General features: G+C 34.1%; 1 protein-coding gene across 1 annotated transcript; it reads right to left on the bottom strand.

Annotated features, from left to right (window-relative positions):
• Positions 1-9,970: 9,970 nt before the first annotated feature.
• On the bottom strand, positions 9,971-14,609 carry LOC117218316 (uncharacterized). The gene is made up of 4 exons (XM_033466614.2): positions 14,451-14,609; positions 11,488-11,646; positions 10,741-10,905; positions 9,971-10,212 (listed from the first exon to the last, which is right to left on the bottom strand). The coding sequence occupies exons 1-4, from the start codon at positions 14,499-14,501 to the stop codon at positions 10,057-10,059; spliced, it is 531 nt and encodes a 176-aa protein (XP_033322505.2). The 5' UTR covers positions 14,502-14,609; the 3' UTR covers positions 9,971-10,056.
• Positions 14,610-15,428: the final 819 nt, after the last annotated feature.

The raw sequence follows: 15,428 nt of genomic DNA, 5'->3' as shown, positions 1-15,428 counted from the left end.
GTTACTGAAACGCGACAATGCTCGCGTTTAAGGCCTAGTAAAACGTTTTATTGTTTATGGAACGGTGTGCATTTAAAATATCGAGTGGCGGCGATAAGTCGTTATTGATCGCGTGAGATTTCTTGCCGCTGATTATAGTCTCTCGAGTCGGTTACAAAAGGGTCCACTGAAGGAGATGGGAAAGTGCTACGTTCGTCACAATTACGACGAGGTTACTGAAAGTCCGAGAACGCCGACAATGGAGTGTTGGAAGAGGAAGTTTATTGCTTCCGCAATAAGATTCCGGGGTTCACGCTAAGAAAGAGGTTAAGTTCAAAATACACACCGGCCAGATGATGCGAGTGCCCGACATTCCGAGATATCCAGCCGAGATAATACAGCTGCTGCTTTCGACAACCGAGCCGCTTTAATTTAAACAGCGCAGCTCGTCTTCGACTATAAACGATCTCTATTGATATTTCATTTCGGCACCAACAGAAACAGTGCTCGAACTCCGCCTCGACCTACTTACACCGAACGCGTTTTCTTTTTTTTTCACGTTTCGCTCGAATATAGAAACGATTGAATCGCGGAGGGCATTAATATTTAAACGAGCTCCATTATGCCACCCCTTGGAAAAAGGATTCGATCGAACGAACCGACCGTCTGTCATTGTAATTCACACATTTGACGTGGAACAATGTTTTCGTTCCAAATGAAGCAGATATGGTAATAAAACTCACCGTGTATGCAGAAAAAAATGTTTATACGCGGGGGGAAGCTTTTTCATTTAATTAAATGGCGCGAGGGATCTATTGGGTTGGCAACTAAATAATTGCCGATTTCAGTTATAGATGTCTCTCCGTAAATGTTATATTATAAAATTATTATTATTATTATTATGTTATTTTTTATTATCCGTGAATGTTAGCAACTGGACAAATTGAATGCAGCGGTCAAGGAAAAGCGACCAGAATTGGTCAATCGTAAAGATGTCATTTTCCAGCAGGACAATACTAGGCTGCACACGTCTTTGTCCACTCGGCAAAAATTGATGAATATTGGTTGGGAATTAATGTTACACCTACCATACAGTCCTGATCTCGCGCCGTCGGATTACCACTTATTTCGATCCCTGGACAACTCCCTTCGTGGTAAAACTTTGAATGACGATGACGTTGTAAAATCTCACTTAACTCAGTTTTTGGCCGAAAAAGTCAGACTTTCTACGAGCGTGGAATTTTCAAGTTGTCAGAGAGATGGCAAAAGGTCATCGAACAAAATGGAAAATACATTACAGATTAAACTTCGTTCCAAGCAAAAAAAAATTGTTTATTTCATTGAACAAATCGGCAATTACTTAGTTGCCAACCCAATACAATAAGGAGAAACGGCATCGAAGGCTAGAAAGAAAGGGGAGCATTGCGAAAGTCAAATAAAATAGCAGATCGACTACTTATTCCATAATTGCTCTATTCTATTCTATTCTATTAGTTGCCAACCCAATACTTTTTGCCTAGAAAAATGTTGTTAACGCCCATCTTGCATTCCTTTCATAGATACACAATAGTATATTTCTTGCTTATCACTTTCTATAATCACAGTTGCAATTTTACGGGGAACGTCTTCTGCCAGAATTAGGAATACTACAAAAAACGCTATTCTCAGGCAAACTTTATGTTATCCATTGTTTAATGGACACTGTGTAGATAAACCAAATTTGTCGTAATTTAATTTATCTTAATTTATTCATTGTAAACGGGATCGTGTCCCATTAGTGCACGTACGGTGTAAACGCAATTAAAACGTAACGCATAATAGCTAATTTAGATGGATCGTGTTACAATTAGTTTAATTAAGTTGTACACCTTTTTTTTGTAGCTGCATGTGCGTTACTCATAAATGGTTCCAGACGGGAACACAATTTATTGGCTTCGATACAGGAACGATTTGAGGGGTCAGAATTATCTATTGTATGGTTGACGATACATTAAATTGCAAAATTTAATAAATAAATAATAATAATAAATAATGAATAATAATAATAAAAATGCAGAATGAAAATTGCATAACATAGATATTATATATGACAAGATAGACTTATACACATAAGATAAGATAGACTTACATAACGTAAACTTATTAGACATTTATTAATAATACAATTATTATATTTAATTATTTAATTATTATTATTATTTAATTATTATTTAATTTATTATAATAATACAACAATACTTTACAATTCTTTAAACGATTTTATTGTTTCACATTAATAATTGAGTCACGTAATTCTGCTACTTGGGAAACAATTGTTACCGGGTCTATATGGATTGGAGAAATTTAAAATAGCGACATGAATGGGAAGACGCTAAGAATGTTCACAAATAAAAAATATTAACTCATAAAAATTATGTAAACGACAAGAAAAATTGCACTGGACTCCTGTGTCTTGCAATTGACGCAGACATGATGTAATTTTAGGACATTATCTATTCGAACGACTTTTGTAAAACGACGTTGTAAAACGACGTTGTAAAAACAGAACCAAAAAGAAGAGCTTTCCGCGTCTCGTTTCGCGAGAATGTTACCACCGCCGGACGATACGTGTATGCGTGTACATTCCTGGACGTTTCGGGACGCGAAACAAAGTCGCGCGACGTTAACATATGTAACTTTTGGCGGAACGAAATTCTGGCGTGAACACCGGGGCCATCCATTTTAATTTACAAGTCTCGTCGTACGCGGCGCAGTTTCTTCGATACCTCCGAAATGCAAGTGTTCCTCGATGCAATAAGACATTTTTCACGGTGTTACCGATACAGGAGTTCTTTGAATCGTCTCCAAACCAGCTAGATGGGAGGATGCCGGATTTGCTGACTCGAAGTCCTCGTTGTTGAACCTCCGGGGATCTAGCGGTGCAGGCTCGGCTTCGGGTAAATATTGGTACCACGATAAATCGCATGGTCTGCCCATCCGGTAGGTCCGATCGTATCTTGTAACGACTTTTGTTCTTATAAAACTATAATTTCGAAGCGATTTACCCGGGAGATGATGCTGCAGCAATTTCAACGACGTCGGTGGAACGGTCAATGTAGCAATTACGGCGTCGTTGCGTCGTTACATAAACTTCTTGTAAGCGCCGATGCAGAGTATACTAAATAAATAAACGTGCACAATAATAGAAAGTAAAAAACAGGAGCGATCACGAATGAAAGATCAATTTCGTTGAGAAGCTCGTATCGTTTATACGGTTATTCGCAGAATTCTGAAAATTTGAGCGTACGCTTGAGTTGCCAATGATGGTTAGCGGAAAAATAAACAAAGACGGACATTTTCAAAAGTAAAAACACTTTATATTATATATATATATATATATATATATATATATATATAATATTTTTTTATATTATATTATATATATTATATATTTTTTTTATATTATATATATTTATATTATATTATATATTTGTATTATACTTTATTTGGATATTTCAACAATTGATTCTTGGAAAATCTTTTTCTGGAAATGGACTATTTACCTATATTTCACGGTAAACGTATAAATGCTCTTATTTCGTCGCCACAAAATTGAGTGTACAGTTAATTACGTATTAAGAAAAAACTGAGTTCTGTGGAATTTGTTGTGTATTTTCTCGATTTGGAATTTGTTCAGTCGTCTCTAAGTCATATTATTACGTTGCTAGGTTATGCTCAATCGATATTTATCGCTGTTTATTAGTAAAAGTTAGCAACGCGTCTTCCTCAAGATTCTGTATGGAAAAATTGCAGTCAAATTGTACTGTCAAGACAAATCGTTAAGACAAATTGGTAAAATAATAGAAAGGACTCATATTCTACAGTGCAGAAAATTATTAATAATTATGAATGCAGTGGAACCCTTCGAAATAAAGTAGGACGTGGGAGAAAAAATAATAATGAACGAAGTCGATGAGCGGTACGTAAATAAATTAAAATTAATCTCAGAACTAGTCTTCCAAAATTAGCGAAGGATCTGTCTTCAAGAATTAAACAAACTATTTCTACGGAAACTGTTCACAGAGTTCTACGTGATAAAGGATGTTACGGTAGAACAGCGAGGAAGAAACCTTACATTTCCAAGGTGAACCGCGACGCATGCGTTTGAAATTCGCAAAACAATATGTTAATTGCGATGAAGGTTTTTGGAATAATATAATATTCTCGGATGAATATTATATATAATACCATTATAATATTATTATTATATATTATTATTATATTATATATAATACTATTATAATATTATTATTATATATAATATAATAATATATAATAATATTATTATATATAATATTATTATATTATTACATATATATCGTATATTATTATTTATATATTATTATATGTATCGTATCGTATTGTATTTTCACTTTTGAAAATGTCCGTTTTTGTTTATTTTCCCGCTAATCGTCATTGCCAACTTAGGTGTAGAAATTTTTAATATTCTTCCGAATAAAAATTTGCGTAAAAATGATCATAAACATTAAAGGATTAACGCGTGTTGCTAGAAAATAATCTCTCTTCCGACACATTCGAATAATCCGATTTTTAAAATCATCCTGTTCCCTTTGCAATTATTAAATTCCTGTGATTTTCCAGAATTTGTTGGGATTCTCATTTGGTGATCAATGTTAGATTTTAATCTTTTAAACGTTTAAACTCTCATAAAAAGGAATACATACTCAATGGGAAGCTTATAATATTTCTCGCGATTAAAGCACAAATCTGTGAAAACTGAACATTGTTTGTATCGATCAAAAATAATAGAATTCAAATAAAAATCTTTTCTGATGTTTCCATTATCTCTAGCGCATATTCGTTTTTCCTCACAAAAAATGATCGATTGGTGACTCTTGTCGGTATTTGCCTCGTGGAAACTGCATTGTTTATGAACGACACCATTAAACGTTATTAGAGAAATCATTCACCGATTAATTTCCCTGCTTACAACGAACGCGACAAGTGTTACATGACGTTAATTGTATGCGTGTTGCCCAAGTATCAAGATCTGGCCACTGCCCCCGTTTACATCAATACGAGCTGGTGAAAATCATTATAAAGTTAGAAGTCACCTGGAAACCGTCACGCGACTCCAAATCGAACGACCGCCGCGAACTGTTGTGATACAGTACCCTGAATAAAATGTCCGAGCAAGTTTCGAAAGGAATTGTTAGCGTGTTTCTAGATTGGACGAGAATAGTTTCACGTTCCGTTCCGCTCGCCCACTGTCTCCTAGTTTTATCCCCGTAGTTATACAATGTTTGATTGTATCACCGCGCATGTTACTTCTCGGCGAAGTTTGTTTCGCCGTGAAACAATAACCATCGGTAGCGTACCGCCGATGTTACAGCGATCTTATTCATCAAATATCGCAGTTTCCTGATAGATCTCCGTTCGGAAAATTTCCACGGTTTCACAGAGTTTTCAGACATTTTTTTACATGTTTGTCATTCATTGTTCGCGACATACTTTCTTCTCTCTCTCTCTCTCTCTCTCTCTCTCTCTCTCTCTCTCTCTCCATTGTACTTCAGAATGTTTCATATTCGTTTGAAAGTTTGAACGAAATCGGTATAATTTTATATTTGCGTACTTCGTTGATTTCGTTATCGTTTCGTTGGCCACGTTTATTTGTAAAAATTTAGCGCAAAAGTTACGCGCATGGTTTTCTTGAATGTTATAAATCGACTGATCTAGGATTAGTGGATTAATTTAGATTGACAGTGGATTAGTAGCGCAGTAATCTATAACTTCACTCACCGTAAACTCCACTGATTTGAATATCAGACAAATAACTATTCTATTTAATTCACATTAATTCGTCAAGCGTAAATTGCAATTACAAATTGTTGAAAAATTGCCGAACCAATTATTGAAATATTAGGCGCCACGCAGCGAAGCTTGATAAAAGAGGAATTTTCAAATTAGCGAAACTCTTTGTCAGTCCGCTTTAATTTCACCCGAAACTTTTGGCAATGGCCAGCAATTTTAATTAGGAATGTACACATCATTTTCCGAGATTAATTAAAGCAGATGAGCGACACAAACACGATTCTCTTTTACTGCCCAGTAAAACAAAAAAAGGTGTCCCCGCGTCCCGTGATCTCTTTTAATGACCAACCCCGCAGAACGTAAATCGATACGCTCCGTATCAGCCTCGACAGGCATTCATTTAATTAGCCAGCTCCGATAAAAAAGAGTAAGACAAGTGTAAGTAATCCAGTCACGGATACCATAGTCCCACGGCTTCCGGCATTTTCTTCTTCGCCCGAACAAAATTGTTCGGATAAGGGAACACGGTTTACGCGTGGACACGCGTATACATGCGCGCATACACGAAGACTCCGTTTATTTAAATGGCAAAAACGATGCTGTTGCAAAGTTGCACTCCACCAGATGGAACTCAACATTTTTAATACTAGATTTACGGAGCACGAAAAAAACAGCTGTTTCGTATTAGTTTATAAAAGTAACAATAAGATGTTTATTCTGATTTTGAACAAGCGTTAGTTGCCGTAAGTAACATATAAATTGAATGAATAACTCGTAATTGTGTCTTTACGATATGAATAATCGTAAATCAAAAAATTGGTGAGCCGCCATTTTGACGGTTTCCGTAAATCTAGTGTTAACAGCCTCTTCAGAATCGAGCGCCTTTCCGTTTAACGAATTTTATAAACAACGAAACAAATGAAAATCTGTTAGGGCAACGTCTGGAGAATATGGTAGATGTGGTAGGACATCCCTGCTCAGCTGCTGTATCTCTTGCCCTGTCCTAAACGAAGTGCGGGGTCTGGCGTGGTCGTGGTGGGAGACGACTCCTTTACGATTCAGCAATTCTGGACGCTTCCCTGGATGGATCTTTGTAATTTGACCAACTGCTCGCAGTATACTTTTGAATTAACAGTTCTGTTGCTTGGAAGCAATTCATAAAACATTACACCTTTGTAATCCCACCAAATTGATGGCATAACTTTTTTCGGGCGAAGATCTGGTTTCGCTATCGCTTGTGGTGGTTTATCGCTGTGATTTCACGATCGGTGGTTTATCGCAAATACGATATACGATATACGATTATTCGAGCCTCGCAGTTCGTTTTCATAGTTACGAATTGTCAAGAACAATAAAAACGAGCTGCAAGGCTCGAATAATCGTATTTCCTCTTCCCAAATTCTCCATTTTTTGTGCACAATCTGAGCGTCAATTAGGGAGACATTACTGCACTTTCTATTTAAAAATGTTGTCCATACAAGCAGTTCTAAATATTGGGTTGGCAACTAAGTAATTGCCGATTTGCTCAATGAAATAAAAAATTTCTTTTTACTTGGAACGAAGTTTAATCTGTAATGTATTTTCCATTTTGTTCGATGACCTTTTGCCATCTCTCTGACAACTTGAAAATTCCACGCTCGTGGAAAGTCTGATCCTTTTCGGCCAAAAACTGAGTTAAGTGAGATTTTACAGCGTCATCGTCATTCAAAGTTTTACCACGAAGGGAGTTGTCCAGGGATCGAAATAAGTGGTGATCCGATGGCGCGAGATCAGAGCTATATGGTAGGTGTAACATCAATTCCCAACCAATATCCATCAATTTTTGCCGAGTGGACAAAGACGTGTGCGGCCTAGCATTGTCCTGCTGGAAAATGACACCTTTACGATTGACCAATTCTGGTCGCTTTTCCTTGACCGCTGCATTCAATTTGTCCAGTTGCTAACATTCGCGGATAATAAAAAATAACATAATAATAATAATAATAATAATTTTATGATATAACATTTACGGATATCATAAAAATAGGAGTGAGAATCATCTATAACTGAAATCGGCAATTACTTAGTTGCCAACCCAATACTTATCCTGTATACGTGTATGCACAACGTATGTAGCATTATCTGACGGCACGGTCGACTTGACACTTTAGCTGATCCCGATGAAGATAAGGGAAACTATCGGTTCGCGCAAAGGCACTGCGGTTAGGGGATGAATAATATGTTTCGGAGCTGCGACTGAATAATGCAGGCAAAATTTCACGGAAGACGCGACTCGGAGTGATAATCCTTGAACTCGGGTTACTATCAAAGGGCCCACGGAAGCTACGTAAACAGAGAAACGTCGCCGCATGCTTCTCAATCGCACATGTCGCTTTGCAAGTCTGGTTAATAAACGAAAAGGAAATTTAGGAAGTTCAAAGGCACATTTGGTTTTCAGATGTGCGAAACTCAAACTGTGCATTGCTGGCTACGTCGTAAATCGTAAGTGGAGCCCTTTCGGCCATTCTAGGAATCCGTAGCTTCTGCATCACGATCTTAGTCGTTCGTAAAATAAAAGACATTACTTATATCAGTGTTTACATTTGGTAGGACAGATTTAGTTAGAAGAACCAGAGTTTTGTAAAACAAATTATACACTCGTATGAGTTAATTTTCGAATGTTACTTCGTCGTTCATAAAATAAAAGACATTACTTAAGTCAGTGTTTACATTTGGTAGGACAGATTTAGTTAGAAGAACCAGAGTTTTGTAAAACAAACTATACACTCGTGTGAGTTAATTTTCGAATGTTACTCCAGTTGAATATTCATCCTCTTTTCCTTTTTGTAGATTCTGAGAAACGTTCGATATTTCCTTTTAGTTTCATTGAAAAATATATTCCTTTCAAAAACGTGTTCTTATGAATGAAACATGCTCTATTATTTTTTTTAAATTTATTTATTTAACGTCACATCTGCTTAATAGCAATTAGCGATCACTTGTGGGATAACATTTGTAGGTATGGTCTATTTATTTGGATACTATCCTTGGGTCTTTTGGGCTAGTATTTTTAAGGAGCATATGAGTTTCTTATTATTACTTTATTATTACTTATTATTATTATATTATATTTATATATATTATATATTATATATTATATATTATTATATTATATTTATATATTATATGTATTATATTATTATTATATTATTATTTATTATTACTTATTATTACATTGTAAACGAGTCGAGAAAGTTATCGTACAATGAGAATTGATAAGCAACGATCTGAATGGACATAAAGGATCGTCAATCTGCGCGATAGACAGAAAATTCCATTTTCCAAGGGATCATACTGTTTCTGCAAAGTATCTGCAGGTGAAATAAAAGCTGCAAGTGTTACACGCAATGCGGGGTCACATATTTTCCGCTCGAGTTACATATAAGGCCAACGTATAAAAGCAACACATTCTGTATACATATAACACGTATCAGGCCGTTTTATTTTCGACCCTTGATACTCGAAGGAACCGAAGAAATATGAACGTAACGAAGGCATTTTATCTTTACCTGTAAATTTTATTTGAAATCTTTCAAGGCGATCTTAATGTCTTATTTTATGACCGCGAGCATTATCACGCGAAGTAACAAAACGTCACTGTACACTGCTCTATTAATTTTTATTTTGTGTTACTCATCCACGGGGTCGAGTAACTCCGCTTACGTTTTATATGGCTGCGAAGATGACGCGTGTATCGTTAACGAGTATCATAATCGATGTTGCAATCTGCGTGAACGAAAACTCGGTTCGCCGTTTTCCTTGGCTTACACAAAATGAAACTATTCGATTATTTATTACATAATATTTGAAATACAATAAACAACCTCGACATATTGTTTCGATAAATTAATTAGTGCGAATCGAAGTATCGCAGTAAAAAATCCAATCTATGATATTTGCAACGGTGATTTTTAGACGAATTTGAAACTTGTGCGATGAAAATTCGTGGTAAAAATTCATGAGAAATAGATCGTGAATACCTACGTATGTAAAAAAAATCAAAGTATTTAATCGAAAAGATCTTCGCTTAAAATTTCAGACAGAATTATCGCTTCAATCGATATCTCAGCTACGCAGAGCTAATTATTCAGTAACGAACACGACGAGTTTATGAAAATAAGAACGACAAAAACAATTACGATTTACATTTGCAAATTCGTATCTATTGCTGAATCACTACATATATATACGTTATGATAATTAAAACAATCGTACGAGTATAATAAATTATAGTACTGACACATAGACGACATACTCAACTATTAGCAGACCTTCTTCCGTCAACAACGTAACGTTAAATAAATACTTGCCAGAAGGAAATGACTCTGGCAAACCGTCGCTGTTGGATTTTTCGATTACATAGTGCTCGCTTCCGTACACACCCTGGAATATAACAATAATTAATGTTAATTGCAATAAGAATAGCAAAATTTAACCCTTTGTACTCGACGCCATTTTAACTCTAAATCCAAGATAGTTTTGGATGACAGTATTTCCATTTTGAATGACTTATTAGAGCAATTTATGCATGTGAAATTGAGTCTATATATAATAATTATGCTTTTAATAGTTCTTTAAAAATAAATAAATTTAATGATGTAAAACATTATTTTAGAACGTCGTATAATAATATTGAGCGGTACCTCAGAATCACCACTCGAGTGCAAAGGGTTAAGTTTCGAGTTTCACAAAGTTTAAAAATGTTAATCGTACCGTTTTTGGAGCTTTCAATTTGAAAACTTTACTTATTACTCGGCACAAGAAAAAACACAATATTCCCTAGACAAACGAATGCTCGATGTCGAGAAATAATAAAAGTTAATTGTCCATTAATTCGTGTTAATCGATTGTCTTATCGACCAATTTGTGTATTTAAAAAGCAGTTATGCCAATTGCTCTACGTCAACGTACCGGTTCTGGAGGACACCGATCAGGCGGAATATTCATCGCTTTTATGATAGGAAATGCAACGTTAACAGGGCCGGATAAGGTTTGACAGACATCTAGTTCCACGTGAATTCCAAAGTCGACTGTATATTCGCCATCCCTTTCCAAGCCAAGAACAGTGGCCAAGGCCTATAAAAACACCGCGATGAGATGTTCGCTTAAATATAAAGACTAAATCTAAAAGATCATGTTTCTCGAGGTCCTAGTAACCGATGATGACTCGTGTTTGAACAGTCTTGCATATATTTATGTAAATAACTTACCGATTTCTTTGAAACTCGCTTATAGATTACGTGTAATTAATCCTCGCGATGCGGAGAAGTTCGGACAATGTTATGACAACAACATACGTATTTTTAAACTCATTTCGCCGAGTACAGCTTTGATTTTCTCATTGAACCTAATTGCAAATCGCTAATGACTTAAGTCGATTACCAGAAGACTCAAATTTAAATGATACATTTTGTAAATACTACAATTCGACAATACTACTCGATAATTACAATTCGATAATATTTTATATATAGATATAGATAATATTATAATAATAATTAATATATAATAATTTATATATAGATAATATTATTATATTATTATATTATATATATATATTAATATTATTATATATAGATAATTTATATATAGACAATATTTTATTCGATAATATTATAAAGGGTAACGTAACATTGACGAAAACGTGATGAAACGTACAGTAAGACTGGGCACTTTTTTGGTGATCTCAATGCTCATAGACACGCTGGTTCCATACTCGCTGTCCTGTTCGACTTCGAATTCGCAAGAATCCGGTTTTATGTACTCGTCGTTCGAACGTGTACACCCGCCATCTTCGAAGAGCACTTCGAGTTCAGCCTTGTAAGAAAAGTGGATAGTTAACATATTATACTAATATTTCGAAGTTCAAATATTTGAAAGTAGATAGCAGCGTCGCAGCAATTGACTTTCAGAATAGGATATTCTCTCTCTCTCTCTCTCTCTCTCTCTCTCTCTCTCTTTCTGTAATTTCCTTCTAATTAATACTATAATATAATACTATATTAATATATATTATATAATATATAGTATATACTATATAACATATAATATATACTATATAATATATAATATATACTATAATATACTATATTAATATATTATATATACTATATAATATATAATATATACTATATATTAATATATTAATATATATTATATAACACTATATAATATAATAAAATGTATAATATGGGAAGGGTAGATACGATTATTCGATACATAATTACCGATTGTCAACAACTATAAAAACGAGACGCAAGGCTCGAATAATCGTATCTCCTTTTCCCAAAATGATCCATTTTTGTTTCCAAGCTGAGCGTCAATTAGAGAGAATTTACTGTATTGATCTACTTATTTTTATATTTATCTATACTGGCAATTTTCTAACAATCATTTTAAAATCAAAGATCGACAGAATTTCTTCAAGTCGGTTCAAAGCGATAATAAATTCGTAATCCAATAAATTATTTATATCGATGCAGCCGCTACCAAAAAGTATTCCAACAGCATTTAAAACGCAATAACTTTGTTTTAACTGAGTCTAGTTTACTGTATTCGGAGTCTTCGGTTCTCTAATTCCGAAAATGTAATACAAAAAGTTTCCGATCGTATACACTTATACAAAATTTACAAAGAATATTCGCGTTTCAAAGTTATGAAATGCTCTTTCATGCAGTTAAGACGAACGGAGTATTCGAATAGAGTATTAAATAAAGTAAATAAATACGAAATAACGCAATTGTTCGTTTATTATCAAAAAGAAACCGCAGAGAAAACAAAATGTTACGTGAAAAAAATGTTTCCGATCATAGTTCAAATAACTAGCTCTTTGAATAATGTCTCAAGCGGAGGAAGCAAGCGTAAACGCAACTCGTGCCTGTGAAAGTGCAAACAAACGCTTTCACCGCTGAGCCATCTGAAATACAAAACATTTCAGTCAGTGGATAAGTGAGACGGACGTGTGCAATACGCCATACGTGCAAGTTGTATTCAAACGATTTAAAGTTAACACGTTCCGTGCCACGTGTACCATCGATGGTACACGCTTGTATGTCTATTTAATGCGTTAAAAAAAATAGTTTGTGGCAAATTATAGAAGCGAAGAATTAATTTCCACCACAAGGACGAACATACGATAATTAATAATTACATATAATACATCAAGTTTTAGTAAAATATCAAATGGCCAGTGCGAAGAGTCGAGTAGAAAACAGCTCGTCACAGAACGTGTTAAGGGTAATCGAACTTCTCAAGCAAGGTAATAGTCAAAGAAAAGTAGAAATTGTAGAATGTAGTCAGAGTAAGTATGTAATAAGTAATAATATATATATATATATATATATATATATATATATATATATATATATATAATAATAATATAATATATAATATATAATATTATAATAATATAATATATATAATATAATATTATTTATATATATTATTATAATAATATTATATATATAATATAATATATAATATAATAATATATATATAAGTATATTACGATAAGTAATATAAAAAAGAAGTATAATGAAAGAGGCGGTGTATCTAACCGTAAGAAAAATGGCCATCGTCGTCGTGCGACGAGTAGAAAAGACGATAGAAAATTGCATGCAATTGTTAAAAATATGATAGAGGAATGGTTCGGAGATTCTTCAGATTTCATTTCCTAAGATGACAACGCTAACACTGTAATCACCGCAGCAAATTAGTTAAAGACTGTTTCGAGAAAAATCATATGAAAACAACGAAGTTATGTGCGAACAGTCCCGATTTGAACCTAATCGAGAACATGTGGGCAGAATTACAAAAATTAATTTACGAGAAAAAAAACAAAAACTAAAGAGAAACTTCGACATGCGATGAAATTGTCGTGGAAAGAAATTTCGCTTAGGGATCGTGAAAACTTCGCAATGTCAATATAATAATATAAGCAATAACATAAGAACGTGGTAATGTAACAAAATATTAATAATTCTCAATGATCGGAAACTTTTTTCCAACATTTGTACTGATCGGAAACTTTTTACCACGTAACATTTTATTTTCTCCGTGGTTTCTTTTTGCTAATAAATGAAATATCATGTTATGTCGTATTTATTTACTTTATTTATATCCCATCAACGTTTCCCCACACATTTTTTTTTGTCTTACCTGCGTATAAAATCATTTTTTTCTTCTTTTTAAAAAAATATTTTCTACATTACTGTATTATAATCGGAAACTTTTTGCCAACGGTTCTAATATAAATGTAAATCAAACTGATCGTTAGTGGATAAATTGCAGATAACATTGTACCATCATCGACGCTTATTAAACGTGAAAATGCTGCGTAACAAGCACGTCCGCATACAAAATCGTATTCAGCTGGAACCTCTCGAACCAGAATTTCACTCACAAAAAAATTGTATTCGTTTCATATAGAGAACATGATGCAAAAACTCATAACAATAATATCGTAAATATGAGTTTATTTACTGAATACTTTTTGCTAACGAGCTGACAGCGAGTTGAATAATTAAACAAGCACTTTTTCTCGAAGTGATGCTGTTTTCAGTTCGTTTACAAACGCAGTTGCAGACCAATTACGAAGAAAAACAGTGCACATTAATCCTCACCTGCACCAAGCACAAGTATAACGCGCAGGAGATTAAGTACGAAACGATCATTGTATTTCACGTAACGAATATTGCTTTACGGGATCTTCGCGAGCAATACCGAACATGGCTTCTGACATGGCTTGTTATTTCAGAGGTGGATTTCAACTATTAATGCAATATCACCGGAATCGTTGATCTTATCGAGTGTCTTTGTCGTTTTATGAACTTGAAATTATGACATAGTCCCGTCTTTTTACACATTGACCTTGCATGCTCAACATATTTATTGTTTCACGCTAAACTCTGCATGTGTTACGTAAAACTGTTTGTTCAATCTGGAAATGCTACGATAAATACGGCAATTTTCCACTTAAAAAGTATAATAGATAATGATTCTTTGGAACTGCAAAATATGTATTTCCATTCTAATAACGCGAGATATTATTAAAAATAATTAGCGAAATTAAAGCGTTACACAAAGGTAGGTGATATTACAGATGTCTCATCGGATGACTAATAATAATTAAACGTCGTCATTGTTGTCTAGCTATAGTCGCCTTGGAAAGTAAGTTAACGATCAGCGTATGCAGGTGGAGTAATAAGATATTTGTTCAATAATGATGCTAAATGTTTCAAATATGCACTTTTCATTCACTTAAATCATACAAATACAAATAGAACAGTAATTGAATTTCATCTTCATAGTTAAGCAAAAATAAATGAAAAAATTCGTAATAAATATTATATATTTTAGTTAAACTAATAACGACTATGGTATCATTTCGCTTCTATAATAGCTTTAAGGCGATTTATACTTGTTGAAAAGGTCTTATATGGTTTAGAAAAGGATTCAATAAAGTATTAGGTCTACCGGAAAGTCCTGTTCGATAGTGTCACTTCAAGTTTCAATCCATATGCACATGTTGATTTCAGACATATACGACTGTCTCTCTTTATCATTGCATTTACACACACGTACACTCCTAAATAAACTGA

The sequence above is a fragment of the Megalopta genalis genome, chromosome 2 (genome assembly GCF_051020955.1).
Source record: "Megalopta genalis isolate 19385.01 chromosome 2, iyMegGena1_principal, whole genome shotgun sequence".
NCBI classification, from domain to species: Eukaryota; Metazoa; Arthropoda; class Insecta; order Hymenoptera; family Halictidae; genus Megalopta; species Megalopta genalis.
Note: the sequence above shows the minus strand (reverse complement) of the source record. Positions and strands in the feature narration are given on the sequence as shown.